This window comes from Cotesia glomerata, linkage group LG3 (genome assembly GCF_020080835.1).
Source record: "Cotesia glomerata isolate CgM1 linkage group LG3, MPM_Cglom_v2.3, whole genome shotgun sequence".
Lineage (NCBI taxonomy): Eukaryota > Metazoa > Arthropoda > Insecta > Hymenoptera > Braconidae > Cotesia > Cotesia glomerata.
Genome location: NC_058160.1, coordinates 12,959,532 through 12,982,084, shown reverse-complemented (window position 1 = coordinate 12,982,084; position 22,553 = coordinate 12,959,532). Strand labels below are relative to the sequence as shown.

At 39.8% G+C, this 22,553-nt stretch overlaps 1 protein-coding gene and 1 long non-coding RNA gene across 8 annotated transcripts in view; one reads left to right on the top strand and one right to left on the bottom strand.

The window, feature by feature from the left end:
• LOC123261118 (homeodomain-interacting protein kinase 2-like) overlaps nt 1-22,553 on the bottom strand; it is a 229,311-nt gene that overhangs the window by 116,804 nt on the left and 89,954 nt on the right. For all 7 annotated transcript variants that reach the window (XM_044722614.1, XM_044722618.1, XM_044722617.1 and 4 more), the window contains exon 4: nt 1,128-1,220. In XM_044722614.1, the coding sequence (XP_044578549.1) occupies nt 1,128-1,220 (93 nt within the window). The remainder of the gene's footprint in view (nt 1-1,127; nt 1,221-22,553) is intronic.
• On the top strand, nt 8,122-16,711 carry LOC123261125. Its single transcript, XR_006508616.1, has 3 exons — nt 8,122-8,273; nt 12,848-12,849; nt 16,676-16,711. It is a non-coding gene; the product is annotated as an uncharacterized LOC123261125 (long non-coding RNA).

The window sequence follows — 22,553 nt, the reverse complement described above, 5'->3', positions numbered from 1 at the left end:
GTCGAATGCCACCAACCAGGTGAAAATAGATTTATTCATTCAAAAGTTATAGCGATTTGAAAATTCAAAAAATAGTGTTTTATTAAACTTTTGAGCTCTAAGAGCTCAAAAAAGCATAAAAGGCTATTTTTTTGAGCTCGGAGAGCTCAAAATCATACACAAATTGTATTTGTGAGCTCGAAGAGCTCAAAAACGTCATAAGTGCAATTTCAAGCGTTCAGGTATAAAGTTGGCGGGAAGTTGCAGGGATGGCCTTCAGGGTCAACCGTTTTCCTAATTTTTTTTTTTTATAGATCACTTGTAAAACTATTCAAAAGTATAGATTGAAAATTTCAAGTCAAAATTTTTATTCGTTCAAAAGTTATAAGCGATTTAGTAATTAATTTAATACTATTTTACATTAACTTTTTCTGCCTCTTTTTTTTCAAACGCGTTTTTCTCGAAACGAGTTTTTTCATAACTGTGTGCAGTCTAGCTCAAAGAGTTTTAAACCAATCATCTTGTGATATGGCTTATAATTTTCTTTACACAATTACCTTGAATATGAATCTCAATCAAAAGCGATATTTTTATTTAAACAATTTTTTTTTTATAAACAATGCATGAAAAAGTGGTAAAAAATCACGACTTAATTTCACAGCCCTCTAAAAAATGCAAATTTTTACTTTTTTTTTGGAATTGAAATTCATATGGAAGATACACATATAAATGAAGTAATTTTTCTGTGCCATTGATTTCAAATAAAAATTGTGGCTTCTATACTGCACACAGACTGCTAAGTAGGATGACAATCTACAATGTGTATCAGCTGATATCTCCGCTATTTGTTAACTTATATTGTTGTTTAATACGAAAAAATACTCATAAATATATGTATAAAATAACCTGATAGTTTCAATAAATAATATTAATTTTTTAAACTTAAAAAAATTAATGAAAACCAGCATGAAAACGGCCTTCTACACGTATTTCCCCCCTTAAACCGATTTTGTAAATAAAAAAAATAGATAGAATAGGGTCAATTAAAGATTGTATAAGTCATTATTCATTATTAATCGATTTTAAAACTAAATAATAAATTATTAACATTAAATATCAAGAAATAAAAAATTGATTTTATTTATTACCTCAATTTGTCCTTGGCGAGCATATGAAGGATGGTTTTTGAGAATTTTGATAGCAACAATTTCATTGGTTCCTTTTTTCCAGCATTTCACAACCTGAAAAAAAGATGATAATTTATAAATGTAGTGGATGATTTTTTGTATTTCTTACTAATATTAGTGAAGCCAAAGTTAGTTTATTCATCTTTCGGTTTATTATAATGATTGGATTTTATTTTCATCACTTTACACGGAGAAAAAAATTTTGCTATAGGAACTCTATAGTAGTTAGTTAGTTAGTTGTAAAAAGTTCCAGTAGGTTAACGTATTCTTATGGTAACAATACCGTTTGGCTCCTGACACTCTACATCGTTGAGCTCTGAGAGCTAAACGTTATTTACCTCTCACAACTCTACAGGATCATTCTGAGTCTATAACAAATTTTTGGCAGTCTGATTAATAATTTTTTTTACGATTTAGCATTGATAATTTAATAAATAAATGCAACAGAACGAATTTATATTTCCAACAATAATTGTATATGACAAATAAGAATAGTATTATAATAGAAATAAAATAATAATAGAACTTATATTACAAATAAAAATTATTTGTAAAATAAAAATATGGTCGTCACAAAATTATCTTATTTTCTTGATTATATTAATAAATATTGGACATAAAATTACTACCGTATATGCACAAGAAAAAATAAATAAACGAAAACAAATTTTATTTTGTGTTAAATGGGGTCTTTTGAATGTATTCCGATAACTTATTACTTATCACAATATATTCAACTAATAAATTTAATGAACAGTCAATGCAAATGAACCTTGAAAAACCTCAAATACAAAACTGTTCAAACTGACAAAGAGTCGTTATTTGACTGATTTGTCGAGAATTTGACTTATAAAAAATTCAGTTCTCGGTGTCCACTGGAGATTAAGGAAGGAAACTCATAGATATCATAGAGGAGACTCTATGAAAGATTTCCAGACCCATAATCGATGGATCCACCCCATAGACACCGTGTGACAGCCCCATGAGAGTCAATATTTGACTGATTTGTCGAGAATTCGACTTATAAAAAATTCAGTTCTCAGTGTCCACTCGAGATTAAGGAAGGAAACTCATAGATATCATACAGGAGACTCTATGAAAGATTTCCAGACCATTTATTTTCTCAATCACCAATGGCCACCGAGAAATGAATTTTAAAAAGTCAAACTTCTGTAAAATCGATTTCTGTTAATCGATCAATTATGGGTCTAGAAATCTATGGTAGACTCTAATCTATGATTTCTAAGAGTTCCTTTTCTTAATCTCCAGTGGACACCGAGAAATGAATTTTAAAATGTCAAATTTCAGTCAATGTCGTCAAAAAAATGCTTTATATGGGGCTGTTAGTCGGTGTCTATGGTGTTAATCGATCAATTATGGGTCTAGAAATCTATAGTAGACTCTAATCTATGATTTCTAAGAGTTCCTTTTCTTAATCTCCAGTGGACACTGAGAAATGAATTTTTAAATGTCAAATTTTCGTCAAATCAGTCAAATAACGACTTTTATGGGGCAGTCATTCGGTGTCTATGGGGTGGATCCATCGATTATGGATCTGGAAATCTTTCATAGAGTCTCCTGTATGATATCTATGAGTTTCCTTCCTTAATCTCCAGTGGACATCGAGAACTGAATTTTTTATAAGCCAAATTCTTGACAAATGAGTCAAATAACGCCTTTTATGGGGCTATTCGGTGTCTACGGGGTGGATCCATCGATTATGGATCTGGAAATCTTTCATAGAGTCTCCTCTATGATATCTATGGGTTTCTTTCCTTAATCTCCAGTGGACATCGAGAACTGAATTTTTTGTAAGCCAAATTCTTGACAAATGAGTCAAATAACGCCTTTTATGGGGCTATTCGGTGTCTATGGGGTGGATCCATCGATTATGGTTCTGGAAATCTTTCATAGAGTCTCCTCTATGATATCTATGGGTTTCCTTCCTTAATCTCCAGTGGACACCGAGAACTGAATTTTTTATGTCAAATTCTCGACAAATGAGTCAAATAACGACTCTTATGGGGCTATTATTCGGTGTTTTAGGGGTGGATCCATCGATTATGGGTCTGGAAATCTTTCATAGAGTCCCTTCTATGATATCTATGGGTTTCCTTCCTTAATCTCCAGTGGACAGCGAGAACTGCATTTTTTATGTCAAATTCTTGACAAATCAGTCAAATAACGACTCTTATGGGGCTGTCACACGGTGTCTATGGGGTGGATCCATCGATTATGGGTCTGGAAATCTTTCATAGAGTCTCCTCTATGATATCTATGAGTTTCCTTCTTTAGTCTCCAGTGGATACCGAGAATTGAATTTTTTTTTGTCTCTGTATTTTTCTGTGCCTGTCGTCCGTCGCTAGTGTCCGTGGGATGCGTGCGCGCGACAGAGAGGTTCGACTGCTACTTGTCATTTTTTGCGATATCTCCGAAAACATTTATTTTATCAAAAAAATGATAAGGATATTTTTTGTTGGTTTTTTTATTTTCAAACTTTTTTTTTTAATAAACTTCCCCGTCAAATCAGTCGTTCTTGTGTTATAGCGTTTTCAACAATTAAATTGTTAATAACAATTAAACTTACCATCGATGAGCAAAATAACTTAGTTTTTTGTGATCCTCGGCAAAAAATACGTAAATATACGTTATCAGAACCCGGGGACCTAAAAGTGCATACGGGCTTTCCTCTTCAGCCGAGGGACTATTAATGACCAATCCAATATATGAGGTATTCCAACCCAAATCCTACAGTTAAAAAAAATTTTTTTTTGGTTTTCGTAATTTTTTGATATTTTTTAGTATCCATCTATTTTAGTATCCAAATTTTCATCTTTTCATGTACTTTCCACAGAAAAATAAAAATAAAATTTTTTCGCGTTTTTTCTTAGTTTCAAAATTTCAAAATAGTTTTCTGAACATAAGGCATATTTTAATTTTCTTTAATATTTATGGTAAAAAGTTACTATATTTTCCGCAAATTTTGAGCCCGATCCGATCGTGGGATCTTCATTGCAACTCATTTTGTTCGATTTAAAAAAAAAAATTTTTTTCCACTTTTCATTATTAATTCTTATTCTTGTTACTATACATTATTGATTTGACTAATTTCAAAAATGCTTTACAATTTTACGCAGGTTAATTTCTCCGAGAGATACATCATTGTCAAAAATTTTCAAAAAATTAACAAAATACAGTTTTTGATATAATTTTTGGATTATTTGTTAAATCGGATTTATTTCTGAAAATTTTAGTAAATCCCTCTCAACCAAGATGAGTGCCGCAAACCGTTCTAAAATCGGATGATTTGTTTGAAAGTTAGTGCCGCTTATATATTTAAAAAGTTTGGAAAATTCAAAAGTTCACGCCTCATGACGCTCACTCATTTAAAAAAAAAGTGTGTGTGTGTGCAAGTCACATACGGTAGAAGTGAAACTTCCGAAAAGTCTCTGATTAAATATACTCATTGAAAAGTATTGAAAAAATAAACAGTCCCTTCATGTAAACTGTATATTAAAAATACATAAAAAAAGAATTATTGAAAACAATCCAAATCTCATCATTTTCAATACTTTTCAATTAGTATTTTCAATCAAGGGTAGGCTACGAGAGATCGAGATAGATATAGAGTGTCAGGAGTATTAGAATAAATGTAAGGCTTATTATTTTTCACCGAGCCTAAAAATTATTTAATATTTTAGTGGGCTTGTTCAAGTTTACTAAGTTCTTCGCTGGACTGAGCTTAGATTAGTATAACTTGCATTGTTTTTTTTATAGATATTCTTTAGAGAGAATGTAGTCACTTTTAGTTTTTTGTACATGATCTGCTAAGATCTCCCAAGAGCTTAGTAAACTTGAACGAGCCCAATATAAACAATTATATTACATATATTACATTAAATCTCTATATTTTCACATTGAAAAAATGACACGAGAGGTTTATAGTAACTGAAATCGGAAATAAATGCTCTAGTTTCAATTTGATTTATATATATTCGGGGTCATAATTTACAAGTAGGGTCAACCCCATTTTGGGCCATAACTAAGTGAAAAATTAAAACCTTTTAATTTTTTTTATTCTGCTTATTTTTACGGCGCATTTAAGATAAAAATGTCGTGAAAGAAAAAAAAATGATTTCGATAGCTTTTTTGCCTTCGAAAGGAAAAAATTTTGGCTTTCATTTTTTTGGATAAAATTTCTATTTGATCTTTTTTGATGTTTTAGATATTTTTTTTTTTTAAAAGTACATAAAAAAATGAAGAATTTGAAAAGGAAAAATTGTTCAATTTGATAAGAAAAAAAAATTAACATGGCTTAGCTTGGATTGATCCCACTTGTAAATAATAACCATCTTTGGAAAACAGCGTCAATTACTGTTTTTGATCTGGTAGTTTGTGGGCAATTTCAAATAATTTGTCGAGAATATTGGAAAATTCTTGCTCTTTTATTTTAGCTTTATTATCCCGGTTAGTAGTTTTTTGCACGGATCTTCATGAATTTTTGTAATAATTTAGTAACAAACGAAATTATTACAATACTTTTACTTTGAATGACTAGCGTGACTGACCAATGTGATATCTTTGTATTGTTTTTGAATTTTTTAATAGCTTCTATTGATAATATAATTTGTATTGTAAGGTAAAGTACCCAGTACTTGAACACTCATAAAAATAGGACTAGTACTTGAACAGACTTTTAGAATTGTTGAAATACAAAATCCGTATATTTATCATGAATAATATGCGCATGTTATAATTATTCAATGATACAATAATTCATTTCTGTAAGTTTTTTCAATTATATATCAGAACAATTATATTTTAGTTAGCCGATAGATGCTATTTTTTTTCATGAAAAAGGTATACCTTATCCGTATACTAAACCGTAAACCGAACAATCAGTAAAAAAAACCGGTATATCATCATTTTAAGTAAAAAACATTGTACCACCTAATGAATAGTCTTTTCTAAAAAATACGTATTTTTTGCAAAGACATAAGCTATGATTTTTATATTAAATTTTAGCGTCTAACTATACCTCCAGATTTTCAAAGTGGTACCCAAAACTTGAACAAGCTGGGGCCGTATAATTTTAACAGCACTCTCATCTCTAATAGGTTTATAAACGAGTGATCAGCATTATGGTTTTTATTAATTACTGCAAATTTAATGAGTTTTATAGCTAAAAATTTGTGTAGTTGAAAATTATTGAACGTCTTGAATTGAGTTTTTTTATTTATAATTGAAAATTTGCTTTGTCATTCATAAAAAATGTAATTAAAAAAATTAAATACAAATATTTCTCATTTTTAAATGAACATATTATATATTGATAGTATTATTTTGAATATTAAACAAAACAAAATATATTACAATTCTTTTGATATTTCCATATATATTTTATTAGCTCAACTACTGGGTCCTTTACCTTACATATAAACTATCACTACAGTTAAGATTTTTAAAATACAGTGGTAATGGTTTTGCGGCTCTACCTACTGTCGTATGTCGAAATTCTAAACTAAATACCAACTACTTATGAGCGCTAAGTTTAGTATATTTAGTATACTAACTACTGATGGTAGAATAATAGGTTAATAAGTAGTGCCAACTTCGAAATAACAATATTCGCCCTAAATTTGTAAAATCTCTCGTAGAATCGAAAACAGGCGCAAGCAAAAATTTTCAAACTTGAGATATATTAAATAATTGTTAAAACCCAATAATTTTTTGTAATATATGCATAATTCGTTAAAAGAAACTTATTAACAATGGTCTAAAGTGTTATTCTCTTAGCAATAATAGAAAAATATAGAGCTAAATATATGAGGAGGTTATGTTGACATATGATAAGAGAATAGAGACACAGTGTCTCTCGCCATATGTTGGACATGTACTCGGCGCGAGACACTGTCGTGTCTCCGGATTCTCTATATAAAAATAAATGAAATGGAAACAAGTGTGAAGTTAACTGAAGATCGAATTAGAGCAAAAAAATGGTCCCCGATTCCTTATTGGATAAACAATTAAGGCACGAGCAGCGCGCAGTTTAAATTCCTAGTTACTCTTTGAAGCGCATGCGTAACTAAGAATTCATTTTTTCATAAAAATAATTTTGAAAAGAAATTCAACGTCATTATTTGTACCAAAGAAAAACTTTTTAAAAAATATACTATTTAACATTGTATGAAATTTTGTGTAATTTTACAAAAATTAATATGTTATGGTAAAAAAATTAATCATACTAAAAATAAGTAAAACTAGTACCAAATTAGTTCAATATAATACAAAAGTTTATATCGGAATGTCTTTTTAATTATTTTTCCTTATATTTTTTTGCAATAAACAATTAATATTTCCATAAATAATGACAATTTTTCGCTCAAAATAAAAAAAAAAAACGAAGAAATTATTTTGAGTTCAACTTTGAGCTTAAATAACTTTTGAGCAAGTAAATTTATCGAAAAAAGTTCAGAGTAAGTTTCTGTAGAGCGTTCAATTTCCTACAAGAATATTTGTTCGCCATTGCCATATATGAACTGGCAAAAGAACAAAAAAATTAATTGTAAAACGTGCCAAAACTCCATCTTATTTAAATGGGAAATGTATCGTCTTTGTGGTACGGTTTAATATCAATATTAAGGGCTTATATGGGTCTGATATTTTTTTTTAGATCACGAACTAAAAGTTTTAGAGGCGCTGCAAATTCAAAAACCAAATTGGTAAATAACGGACACCCTAATGGACATTGTTGGAAAACCGCTCGAGAAGCTCATACAAGGGAGACTTCGCAACGACATCGACCGTGCTGGAGACTTTGTCACCAACCAACATGGCTTCCGGAAAGGTCGTTCGATAGACGGAGCGATCGAGAAAGTCATAAAGACAGCATCACAAGCATGGTCTGGTAGCTTCAAAGCTCAAAAAGTATGTCTCCTACTCACGCTAGACGTCAAAAACGCCTTTAAAAGCGCAAATTAGGGAGATATTTTAGATTCTCTGGAGCACAAATTCGACGCAGAGCCAGAGAATCTGGTACTAGTCTACAATTACCTTGAAGAAAGAAAGCTAATAGCGGAAACTACAGAAGGCCCACAAGAATACGCTGTGACGGCTGTCGTGCCGCAAGGCTCAATTATGGGACCCGACCTATGGAACGCGGACTACGACGAGCTTTTTGAAATCCCGGTGCCAAAGTAAGTAGAGCTAACGGACTTTGCAGACGACGTTGCGGCCACGATAATAGTAGACAGCGTAGAAGAAGCCGAACTACTAGTTCGGGAAATCATTGATAGTGCATGCAAGAGAGTCAGCAAGACGGTGTCTAGCCTAGCAAGAATTATGACCAACACTGTAGGACCAAGCACCAAAAAGAGAAGAGTCATTTTAGAAGCAGTCCATTCGGTACTGCTTTATGAAGCGGAGATATGAGCAGACATATTAAAGCAGAAGACCTACCGGCAAAAGATGGCGACAGCGCAGCGGCGAGGTGCTCTCAGGGTTGCCTGTGCCTATCGCACGGTTTCCGAAGCAGCTGTATTGGTCATTGCGGGAGCTGCGCCCATCGACTTACTAATGTTCGAGAGAGCAATACTCTATGACGCTAAAACCACTAGAGAAAACATGAAGGAGGCAAGAGCAGGAATAAAGGTAGAAACGCAGCAAGAGTGGCAGGACCGATGGACATTAGGAGAGATGGACAGCGCGCCTGATCCCAATCATCAACGTTTGACTCTCTCGGAAGCACGGGGACATAGATTTCTTCCTTATCCAGCTATTGACAGGACACGGACAGTTCAACGCCTATCTTTTTAAGATGGACCTGCACCCCACGACAACGTGCAAATACTGCCCGGATCAAACCGCCGATGCCGAACACACGTTCTTCGAGTGTGTACGGTGGAAGGACTACAGAAGCAGCACCGAAGAAATTATAGACATCAAGCTTTCTTCCGAGAGCTTGATAGCCTGCATGCTCAGAAAAGAAGATAACTGGTCAGCTGTTGCAGCCTACGCGCAGCGCCTTCTAAAAGCAAAAACTGCAGAAAGAGACTAGTAACCAGGAGTAGGCGTCGTGAAACGCAACATAGACGATTGAAGTAATGCTTACGCGGTTCCGATTCAGTCATCTCTGTGCCATCCACGGGAAAAGAGAAAGGGGTGTTTTTTAGTGGATAAAAATCCCACAATACCGACCATCTTTCAATGATAGTGGTGTCTTTGGAAGATTTTTTTCGCTTCTCTATAAAGACGCACACACACACACACACACACACACACACACACACACACACACACACACACACACATAGCTATGGTGACATCACCGCGGGAATAGTCAGGAAAGCGTTCTAGGATCTTAAAACGTCGAGATCTAATGAAAACTCGATTTTTGAAAAGCAGGGTAAAACCAATAACTTCCCGATTTTTGAAAATTTTTAATTTTCTTAGCGGGAAGTTAAAAATTATTGTTGTCGAAGAACCAATCGGTAACCGTTTTTCATCCGGTTTAAAATTTACAAAAAGTAAATTTTTTTTTATTTTTCAAATACAATATGAAATTGATAATATTATTATCATTTTTCATAAAATATTATGCCAAATGAAAAAATCTTTTGTGCATGGTTTACATATTCATCATGAATATGTAATTTTCAGTTATTTGTTCATGTATTATTAAAATTATTTGAAAATTTTGGAAAAAATTTGAATAATCAATGAAATATTTATAATCTGACAACATATTAGTTAGTTACAAAGACATCACCATGAAGTAATCACATATTCCGCACCGTCGAAACTAGTATTAAAAGTCTTTGATATATGGCGCATGGCCGCGGAATTGTTCCTTTTTTAGATACTTGACTTTGAAGTGTTAACCCAAAAAGAGTAGGATTTTTATACTCTGTTACAGAGTGTATCTGTTTTTAAATAAAGTTGTACTAACAGCTAAAATTAATTTTGTATCAATAACGAATTAGTGCCATTCATATTTTCTAAACAACAAAATAAAATCAGAAATGATACATTTTATTTATGCTTCAGATTTGTCTATATCGTGATATGGTCATATCAGCCCTGATCAGGTCATATCAAGTCTGATATGACCAATTTCCATATCAGGTCTGATAAGAATGTTTTTTCGCGGGTGAATGGATTCTTCAACTAATGCAACTGCTCTTTCAGCAAAATTGTTTACTACTTTTACATTTTTTAATAACGATAAGCAAGTTGTATAATTATGTGTCACTGGAACTAAGCTTGGATTGCTGAAGGCGCACAATACCATGCTTTTATTTATACTTAAACGCTTGCACTTTATAAATTTTGACAATCACTCTGACAACACCTCGATCAAGAATTGAGCACACTGTGTCCACATACTGTCAAATTTGCAATTTTAGACCAATAACAAAATTTAACTCCCTTCTGAAAATCGCGATTCGGGTGTATTTATTTCGATTTTTACTTGTATACCGTTCTTGGTTTTTACAAGGCTGAGTAGATGGTAGCTGTCACATTCCGCGAGTGCACCACTGTCCTGTGTTTTTATACTGTCCTTGTTTATTCAACGCTTTTTTGGACTCCAGCACATCCTCTTTTCACTCCTGTATTTTCACTACATAATCAACCTTATTTTTCGCACATTTATATATTCAACTCTTTATTATTATCACGCGGCTGTGGACCGACTTGTGCTTTCTGTACTGTATTAACTATTCCTCACCCCTTTCTATCGGTTGTTGGAATATTGGCGATGGGGAAACCACAGAGAAAACCCATGCCAGTACAGTTCGGCTACTGGAGCGACCCCCGACGGTTAGTGTTGGAACTATTCGAAAAACCGTCGGGGCTCGAACCCGCGCCTCACGGCATGATGTGCGAGCGAACTAACGGGATAATGACTTAACCTGCTCAGCCATCATGCCGCTCTTGCGATTCGGGTGTATAAAACCACGAAACACCACGGATCACTTTTTCAGTCTTTTATCAAAGAATACGAGGGAAGGTATACTCGTAGAACCCGTGTGTCCTCATACCGCGTTACGTACAAGGCAGTGTAAAGCACCCAATAGCTTACACCAATCTTAAATTCATTTCAATTCGACTCCTAATATTTATCTTCTACGAACCACGACAGTGTGCTTTCCGAGCTGTATCAAAGGCCCCGTTGTCCGTAGTAATACGTTTATCTAAATTATAATCTTTCAATCTATTATTTATTTAACAGCGGATCTAAGTGTCTGCCGGAGTCGTTACTTCAGTCACGAAGTCATTAATAAAACCTTGTAAACTGTAAAACAAAGTTATAAGTGCATAGTTAATAAGTGAGTTAATGTGAGTTAATAATGAGTAGCTTGTCTACAAGAGAAAATCTATCTAAAACTTGTCCGAGCCTCCTCAAGGCCCACTCTACCAATAATTATTTAATTATAATTAATGCAGACAACAGTGGAGTCCCGAAGCTTTTGTCCGACTGAGTGAAAATTGTTCTTGAAGCAGATAAATTTTTAAGGAATATATTTTTAAGGAATATATTTGTTCTAATTATAACGATTAATTAATAATAATTTGACTTAGATTATTGTATTAAAACGAATCAATACTTTAATTTAAAATTTTAATGCTTCAAAATATTCAATAAAATTAAATTATTCATGTAAGAGTAATAAATTGAAAATTAAATGGAATTTGATGTGTCTTTTTTTAAATGTTACCGTTTGACGGGCTATAACTTCTAAACTAGTGGTTCTACAGCCTTAGACCAAAGATATTTTTGTAGAGAATTTAATTATCTACAAATACCATAGAAGGTTTTTTGAAAAAAAAATTTTTTTAATAACGAAAAATCCACTTAAAACAAATAAAAATATTTTCTGTATTATTTAAATGGGAAATCGAATTTTTTGATAAGCTAAGCTGCTATTGGACTTAAACCCTTCAGCTCAGCGGCATAATTTTTTATTTGTTATAAACTACCAAATTTTCTGGTATAGCAGGAAAAAAAAATTAGAAAAACGTTAGACCCTGGAGACTATCCGTGCAACTTCTCGCTAATTTCATACCTAGGTGCTTAAAATTGCACTAATGATGTTTTTGAGCTCTCCGAGTTCAAAAATACAATTTATGCATTATTTTGAGCTCTCTAAGCTTAGAGAGATAGCTTTTTTTATGCTTCTGAGCTCTTCGAGCTTAAAAGTCTGATAGAAGTTTGATAAAACACAATTTTTCAAATTTTTAAACCGCAATAACTTTTGAATGAATGAACCGATTTCTACGCAGTTGGCGGCGATCGACGTGGTTTTTTTTATGTTGAAAGCTGATTAGCTTTTGGAATCGATCGGTAGAGCCGTTTAAAAATTATTCCGAAAAATGTCGGAGTTATGTTAAAAAAATACTTGTTTCCAAATATTTCGTCGAGGATATCTCTCGAACCAATTAACCGATTTCTGCGTTCTTGGCGGCGATCGACGCGGTTTTTTGAGCTCTAAAAATTATTTTATTTGATTAAAAACGATCCAGAAAGAAATGTCAAAGTTATGTGAAAATAACACTATTTTCGGTTTTCTTTCGTTCACGATATCTCTCAAACGAATTAACCGATTTTGACCGGATTTGCAGCGATCGATGTAGGTTTTCAAGCTTAAGGGCAATTTAGTTTTTGGAGTTGATCGATAAAGACGTTTAAAAGTTATTCCAATAAAACCACTTAAAAAAAAAAAAATAATTTTTTTTTAGTTTTTTTGAGATTTTTTAAAATTTCTCAAAATCTATCGGTCTGAATCGGTTCAAAATCACAGAAAATCTAAGTTTAAGGGAACTCTTTAGAACGCCGTTTGGTACGTTCTGATTGGTTAAGTCGTTCAAAAGTTGTAAGCGAGTCACATAGTCACTCACTCACTCACACACACACACACACCTCGTGTCGCGCTTGCTGGGTCCCGCATCGGGCGCCTCCCCAGGTGGCGGATAGGGGAATGCCCGGCATATCTGCACGTCAGATGCGTCGGGTACCGAGGAAATAGAATACTCGGGGTGGACCAAAACTTAGCAAAAGATGGTATGGAAATGTCAGAACAATTTCAAACATCGTCTACGGTGCAGAGGAGGGATACCTCAGTGCCGGCGAGGGAAGGCGTAAAAACGGGCCTGAACTCGTCGTTATCAAGCGACCGTTTGAACAGTGGAGTAGACCCCATGGCTCTGCTGTCTAGCAATGCTACAGGGAGTAAAGAAACAGCTCTGATGGAAGTAGACGCACAGCAAACAAACTTTCCTCCAATAGGTGGAAGACCTGTTGCTCCCGTCAACACTCACACATGCCGAGGGAGGATAAACTCTCTACCGACTGTCACCGGTCAACAATCGCCAATGGAACGGCTCGGTAGCAAGATCGAAGAATTAGCTGAGTTCATAAAGGATAAACGAAATCTCCACCATGAACTCAGAAAAATAGTAGCGTCCATTGCCACGGCATATAAGTTGGCCAACAAACCAGCAACGAAGTCGGCGAGAACCACGCAAACATCTCCGGATCTGAACAAAAAATCCCAGACGTTTTCGGTCACTCCTGAGAAAACACAGCATAGAGAAGAGAAAAACAAGAAGAGGCCGCTATCCACGCCCAGCCCTTCCTCGGAAATCGATAAGCCAACACATAAGAAGACAGCCCGGGGTGATACCTGGACCAAAGTGACTCGGAAAAACAAGAAAAAGGAAGAACAGGAGCCAGTGGCTCAATCTGCTACAGCCCAAAACCAGCCAAGCAATGTTGGCTCCGAGAAACCAAGGAGGAAGAAGATAAAAACTAAAGCTGTGCTTGTCCAACCAGCTGAAGGGCGAACATACGCCGATCTCCTCAAGGAAATCAAAGCCAAGGTTAATCCGACAGAGACTGGAGTAGACATAAAGTCTATCAAACAAACGAAGCGAGGGGGCGTTCTTCTAGAAATAGGTCGCAAGACTGAAGACACTACCGCTTTCACGGCTGCGATAAAAACAGCAACTGCTAACATCGGTACAGTCAGAACGCTTACACCAAAAGCAACGATCGAGATCCTGGACTTGGATGCCATCACTACTGAGAACGACGTCCGCGAAGCAATCAAACGTGACTTCACCGACAGCCTGGAGATCAAACGGGTAAATTTGACAAAGCCTACTCGACGGGGCAACCGGGCAGCCTTCTGCGAGATAGACGAGGCTAGCGCGTTCAAAATCCTTGACAAGGCTCGTATAATGATCGGATGGGTCAACTGCCGCAGTCGACCAGTTGTAAAAGTAACACGCTGCATCAGATGTCTCGGATACGGGCACGCGACGAACTCCTGCAAGGGGCCTGACAGAAGCAAGTGCTGCTTTAAATGCGGAGAAGGAAACCACAAAGCTGCAGACTGCGTTGAACAGCCAAAGTGCTTCCTCTGTACAGAGGAACAAGAAGCTCCAGATAGCTTATGTCATATTCCAGGCTCCGGGGCTTGTAAGGTATTCCGCACCGCACTTTCCGAAGCTACAAAAGGGCAGAAATGACACGCATACTTCAAGGAAACCTGAATAGATGTGCGTTGGCGCAAAATTTACTTCGCCAGCGAGTCTTTGAAGAGAGGATCGACGTTTGCTTCATCTGTGAGCAATATCTAAACCTCCAAGATAGAGCATGGTTCGCAGACAAAACTGGCACGGCGGCAATCTGGATTGCAAATACGAAGAACGTTACCACCATCAACAGCGGAAGTGGAGCAGGTTTTGTCTGGATTCAAACCCCCATAACCTACTTCATGAGCGTCTATCTTTCACCTAACGAAGGGATTAGTGTGTTCCGACAGAAACTGGCAAATATAGAGGATGTGATCACCAAGTTCGACGGCGAAGTTATCGTAGCTGGTGACTTCAATGCTAAATCGGCTGAATGGGGCGCTGATTTCTCTGACACCAGAGGCAACGAGGTCGCTGACGTCGTGGCTAGACTCGACCTCATAGTGCTAAATACTGGGAGCACCACGACTTTCAGAAGACCGGGGTACCAAGAGTCCATCCTCGACATTTCGTTGGCGACTCCAAAAATTGCCAACATGATTGAAAACTGGACAGTATCCGAAAAATACAGTGGCAGTGATTACCAGTTCGTGACATTTAACGTTGGATTGGCATCTGCTCCGGTACCACAACACGACCTTTTGTAAGCGAAAGTGGAATGTCAGGAAGCTTGATCCAGAGGCACTGCGAGCTTCACTTGCACGGAGCTGGTCTACCCTTCAGAACAACCTGACTCCGGATACTTGCAGCGAGACAGAAAGGACAGTACTAAATACGATGAAGGAGATTTCCGCCGCATGTGACGCCTCTATGCCGCGGTTGAAAAACCGGAGTTTTCGCAGGCCGGCGTACTGGTGGTCAACAGACATAGCGGAACTTCGCAAAATGTGCCATCAACTACGTCGCCGCGCAACGAGAGCCGCCAAACGCTCCCCAAGCCAGGACTTGTATTCAAAAGAGTACAAGCAGGCCAAAAAGATGCTAAATCGAGCCATCAAAGCAAGTAAAGCAAAGTTGTGGAAAGAGATCTGCAACGATCTCGACAATGACATCTGGGGTAAAACCTACCAAATTGTCGCCAAACGACTTGGAAAGGCTTCACCAGAGGCGCCAAAGTCTCCAGCCTTAATGGATATCATCGTAGCGGAGCTTTTCCCCAAACACCCGCCGCGGGAGAAGAAACACTACACTAAAAACAACGAAGTAACGCCCTTCACAACTAAGGAACTACAAGACGCGGCCAAGTCACTCAAAACAGGAAAGGCACCTGGACCTGATGGCATCCCGGCATCGGTGATCAAGATTATAGCCCTCGAATACCCAGACTTACTCCTGAACACCTACAACGCATGCTTGGCAACTGGCACCTTTTCCGCGGTCTGGAAACGGCAGAGATTGGTTCTCTTAGACAAAGGTAAGGGAACCCCCATAACACCTTCGTCGTTTAGACCACTCTGTATGCTAGACATTGCTGGAAAACTGCTCGAGAAGCTCATACAAGGGAGACTTCGCGACGACATCGACCGTGCTGGAGGTTTTGCCACCAACCAGCATGGCTTCCGGAAAGGTCATTCGACAGTCGGAGCGATCAAGAAAGTCATAAAGACAGCAACACAAGCATGGTCTGGTAGCCTCAAAGCTCGTAAAGTATGTTTTCTCCTCACGCTGGATGTCAAAAACGCATTTAACAGCGCAAACTGGGGAGACATTTTAGACGCTCTGGAGCACAAGTTTGACGCGGAGCCAGAAAATCTGGCACTAGTCGACAACTACCTTGACGATAGAAAGCTAATAGTGGAAACTACTGAAGGCCCACAAGAATACGCCATAACGGCTGGCGTGCCGCAAGGCTCAATAATGGGGCCTGATCTATGGAACGCAGACTGCGACGAGCTTCTTGAAATCCCGTTGCCAGAGCAAGTAGAGTTAACAGGCTTTGCAGACGACGTTGCAGCCACTATAGTGGCGGACAGCGTGGAAGAGGCCGAACTGCTAGTTCGGGAAACCATCGACACCGTCGAGACTTGGCTCGATAAGCATCACCTGAAACTCGCCAAACAGAAAACCGAGATGGTCGTTTTGACCCGTCAAAAATGGTTTCCAAAACCATTCGCTATGGACATGGGAGGAACAACGCTGACGTCAACAAGGGCCCTGCGGTATCTAGGGGTAATGATAGACGAGAAACTATCTTTCCGTGAACACCTCGACAGTGCATGCAAGAAAGCCAGCAAGACTGTGTCTAGCCTAGCACGAATTATGACCAACACCATGGGACCAAGAACAAAAAAGAGAAAAGTTCTTCTAGAAGCAGTCCACTCGGTACTGCTTTATGGAGCGGAGATATGGGCAGACATATTAAAGCAGAAGACCTACCGGCGAAAGATCGCAGCAGTACAGCGGCGAGGCGCTCTCAGGGTTGCCTGCGCCTACCGCACAGTTTCCGAAGCGGCTGTATTGGTTATTGCAGGAGCCGCGCCCATCGACCTATTAGCGTTCGAAAGAGCAAAACTCTATGACGCTAAAGACAGTGATGATAACATGAAGGACGCAAGAACGAGGATAAAGGCGGAAACACAGCAAGAGTGGCAGGACCGATGGACATCGGGAGAGACGGGCAGATGGACGGCGCGCCTGATCCCAAACATCAACGTCTGGTTCTCTCGGAAGCACGGGGATACGGACTTCTTCCTGACCCAGCTATTGACGGGACATGGGCAGTTCAATGCCTATCTTTTCAAGATGGGTTTGCACAGCACACCAACGTGCAAATACTGCCCGGATAAAATCGACGACGCCGAACACACATTCTTCGAGTGTGCTCGATGGAAGGACTACAGAAGAAGCACCGAAGAGATCATAGGCATCAGGCTCTCCCCCTCAAGCCTGGTGACCTATATGATCAAACAAGAGGAAAACTGGTCAGCTGTTGCAGTTTATGCACAGCACCTCCTGAAAGACAAAATCGCAGAAAGGGACCAGTAGCCAGGAGTAGGCGTCGTGAGACGCACCACGACTGGATTGAAGTAATGCTCACGCGGTTCCAATCCAGTCCTCACCGTACCATCTAGGGGAGAGGGGAAGAGGAATGTTTTTTTTAGTGGGTAAAAATCTCCACACTACCGACTATCGATATCTGCCGGAAGATGGGCGGCAGAGTTAACGATACCGGTGTCTTTTGAAGATCTTTTTTCGTACCTCTTTACAAAAAAAAAAAAAAAACAAACACACACACACACACACACACTCGGGGCAGAAGAGATACTGCTACCGGGCGCGTCTCCCCGAGCGGATGGGAGAACGCTCGCTGTCCTTGGATGACACTTAATCTCTTAGTTGATGAGGTACAGCGGGTAGGAGCCAAGCAAAATAACCAAACAAAATACGCTCCCGTGGACAAAACTCTCCTTTAATGGGTTGGTCACACTAACTGACCTAACAAGACGATCGTTCTCTGCTGTGACCCACTGGGAGTGACCGGAACCTGTATCGTAGTTTCCGACGATGCAGGCCACGGCTGATGTGAGCTTGCTCTACCGAGGTGTAAGTTGCAGCAGTGGATCAGGAGCCAGACACTTCGGGCCTTGATCAGGAAGTACGCAGTGAGTGTTAGAGATCGAAATCTTCACCGCTCCGAGCGAGTCTAGTCCGTCCGTGTATTCCGGGACTGGCTAAGTGTCGGCTAGGCCTCAGGGAACTGGGGTAGGAGTACTATCTCCGAGGGTACACCCGTTCCTAGTTATGGCAACCCGCTCCACTCCGTACGATGCGCTGGTAAATTAAAAAGTATGAGTAATGCACAGGAAACAAACAAGAGTGAAAACGGGCCTCATGCCCAGCAAGACGCACTGCTACTTAGTACAAAGATGAAGAGGACAGATGCGCTGGCACATCTGGAGAAGCTAGTCAGTGGACTGCAGGACTTTCTCCAAACCAAGCAAAATGTCCACAAGGAGATCAAGTCGAAGTCGACGAACATCTGCAGTGCCCTGAGAAGGTTCAAAAAACTGGACCAAGAATGGCAGGAGATCCAACAACAACACGGTAATATCGTGATGAAGACGAGTGTGACAGCGGTTTCACCAGCAAAAGCCGACACGTTTGTCGAGGAGATCGACACAGGTGGCGAGGGTGACGTCGAGTCAGTTGTCGAAGACGGAGAGGAAACTGGAACTGATATCAGGCCCGGGAAAAGGAAAGAACGAAATTCCCCAGACTCAATGACCAGCCGTACTAAGAAGAAGAAGGACCTTAAACCAAGTCCCCCGAAAAACGCGGTAACACAGAACGGCGGAAAAAAGGAGGTGAATGAATGGCAAAAAGTCCAGTCAAGGAAGTCCAAGAGAGAGCAAGCAGTAGAAAAGCTCCAGAAGCAACCGCCGAAGGAGTCCAGGCCAGAGCCTAATCGGAAAGAACCGCGCAAACGGATCAGGCCGGACGCACTGATCATCCGCCCCGCAGAGACGGCAAAGTATGCTGAAATTCTGAAGCGAATAAAGCAGGACGTCCCTGACGAACAGGTCCGTACTACAGTGGATAAGATCCAAAGAACTAGGACCGGGAGCTTGCTGATTACGCTTTCGAGGAAGAGCGCTGACCGAGGCCAAGCCTTACAGAAGACCATCGCGGACATCCTCCAAGAAGACGCGAAGGTAATCTGCAAAGGGCCACAGGAAGACGTCAAAATCCGAGATCTTGACGGTACCACAACCAAGGAGGATATTCAGACTGCCTTGCAAACGGAAATCGGAGAAACCTGCGAGATACCACTAGGGACAATTAAGATTCATAAGGCCTACAGAGGTACTCAGACAGCTGTTGTGACACTACCAGCAGCTGCAGCGCGGAAGATATTGACAGGAAGCGGTAAAGTCCGGATCGGCTGTGCCAACTGCCGAATCAGAGCTTCGAGGTGACCAATCCAATGTTTCAAGTGCTGGCACTTTGGACATCTTGGATCCCAGTGCAAGAGCAATGTGGATCGGTCTAAGCTACGTATTAGGTGCGGACAAGAGGGACACAAGATTGCTGAATGCAAAAACCCAGCGAAATGTGTATTATGCGCGGATCAAAGTGCGGAAAACTCGGCTCATCATGCCGGCGCATCCAGGTGCCCAGTATTTAAAGAGGCACTCCAGAAGATAACAAACAAACAGACATGAAGATATTGCAGCTAAACCTATACCATTGTGAAGCTGCACATGATCTGCTTATGCAAACAGCAAGAGAACTAGAGTTAGACTTAGTAATGATAGCAGAGCCATACAGATACCTGAATACCCAGCCTTGGGAATCTGACAGCACCACCAAGGCTGTCATCTGGTCTTGTGGTAAGCATCCCTTCCAGAGTGTAGTTAACAATGATAATGCCGGCTTTGTAGCAGCAACAGTTAACGGCATCCGTTTCTACAGCTGTTATGCACCACCTAGCCTATCCATTGTTGAATTCACTGAATTCTTGGACAAACTGACCGAGGACGCCAAGCAGCACTATCCGGTCGCGATTGCCGGTGACTTCAACTCCTGGGCAGTAGACTGGGGCAGCAAGCAGACAAATGCGCGAGGAAAATCACTCCTAGAAGCTTTCTCTACACTAGATGTAGTCCAGCTCAACAGTGGTGATACGCCAACCTATACTAAAGGAGAAGCAAGCTCTATCGTAGATCTCACTTTCGTCAGCAGCAGCCTCATCAGTGGGAAATACGACTGGAAGGTGATGGATATCTACACAGCCAGTGACCACAAGGCAATTCTCTGGGAAATATCACATGACCGGAATACAAGAAGACCAATCAAGTCATTCAATACCATTGGATGGAAAGTGAAGCCTTTTGACACAAGCACATCGGTAATAGCCCTTAATAGTGAACCGATTACTACTGAATCCGCAGAAGAAATGACCAAGGACCTGATGAAAAGAGTTGTCCAGGCCTGTGACGCCAGTATGGTCCGGAAACACAGCATAAGCCAACGCCCGGCAGTGCACTGGTGGAACGACCACATCAGTGTTCTTCGGAAAGAGTGTCTAAAGAAAAGAATAATATCCCAGCGCGACTATCGACGACCTAACTCTGCGGAGCTGGTCGCAGAATACAAAAAAGCCCGTCGATCATTGAACAAAGCTATCAAGGATAGTAAGAGACAATGCTGGAAAGAGCTCATCAACGAGGTGGATAAAGACGTGTGGGGTAGGCCTTATAAGGTGGTTATGACCCACCTAAAAAAACAACAAATGCCATCACCTACGTGTCCTCAACTTCTCCAGAAAATCGTCACTGCACTATTCCCACAGCAACGCAACTTCGATTACCAGTTGGCGCCAGGCGAACTGGATGACACTCCACCTGTCACTTAAGAAGAACTGCTGGAGGCTTGTAACCGTGTAGGGAATAATAAAGCGCCGGGATTGGACGGAACCCCTAATATAGCCTTGAAAACCATCATAAAGGCAGCTCCAACATTATTCCTAGACGTTTATAATTCATGCCTTAAGGAGGGGACTTTCCCGCATAAGTGGAAACAGCAACGATTGGTACTGTTACCTAAAGGGAAGAAACCACCGGATGAACCGTCATCTTACCGCCCACTTTGCATGCTAGATACAACGGGTAAGATATTTGAACGCATAATTCACCAGAGAATTGAAGCAGTAGTCGACCCACTCCTGGCAGACAATCAGTATAAATTCCGGAAAGGACGATCAACCCTGGACGCAATCAAACTGGTTGTTGATACGGCCAAGGAAGCAATCGCAGGAACCAGATGGAAGGGTGGAACGAAAGAGTATTGCCTGGTGGCGACCCTAGACATCAGAAACGCATTCAACTCCGCCAATTGGGAATGCATCATGCAGGCCCTCCAAGAGAAGAATGTACCAGAATACCTTCTTAAGATTGTAACAAGCTACTTCGAATATAGGGTCTTGAAGTATGACACGAAGAACGGTCCGAGGGAGTATGATATTACTGGAGGTGTACCGCAAGGTTCAGTCCTAGGCCCGCTCCTGTGGAATATTATGTATGACGGTCTATAAAGACTAACTCTGCCAAGAAACGTCAAACTCGTCGCATATGCAGATGACGTAGCCGTAGTGATTGTTGCCAAACACCTGGACGAGATAAACCATATGTTCGATCTCACTTTTGAGCGCGTTAACCGGTGGATGGACGCAGTGAACCTGGAACTGGCGCAACACAAGACTGAGGCAGTGCTTATTACCAGCAGAAAAGTGGTAGAGACCATTAAGCTAAAAATCGGCGAACAAAAAATCACATCACAACCTTATATCCGATATTTGGGAGTGATGCTTGATGTCCGACTCAACTTCAAGCAGCAAGTGGAGCATGTCAGTGCCAAAGCGTCAGTAGTGCAGGCCAGTCTCGCACGACTGATGCCGAACGTCGGAGGCCCAAAGCAGAGCAGGAGGCTACTACTGTCATCAGTAGTCACATCGGTGCTCACTTAGGGAATATCCATTTGGGCCGACGCATTAAAAACGCAAGAATCATTGAGAAAGGTTGGACCAGTATATCGACTGAGTGCCCTACGAGTAGCTAGCGCTTTTCGCACAATATCAGAGGAAGCAATGTGTGTTATTTCCGGTACTCTGCCTCTCAAAGTCCTAGCTGAGGAAAGACGGAACCTATATCAACGAAAAAGGTCAACCACACTGAGCCCTGAAGAACTTAGAAGCGAAGAACGGCAACACAGCATCGCAAGATGGCAACAAGAGTGGAATGCTTCAGATAAGGGTCGGTGGACGTACCGTCTCATACCTCGGGTTGATGTGTGGTTCAACCGGAGTCACGGTGAGATCAACTATTATTCAACGCAGATGTTATCAGGACACGG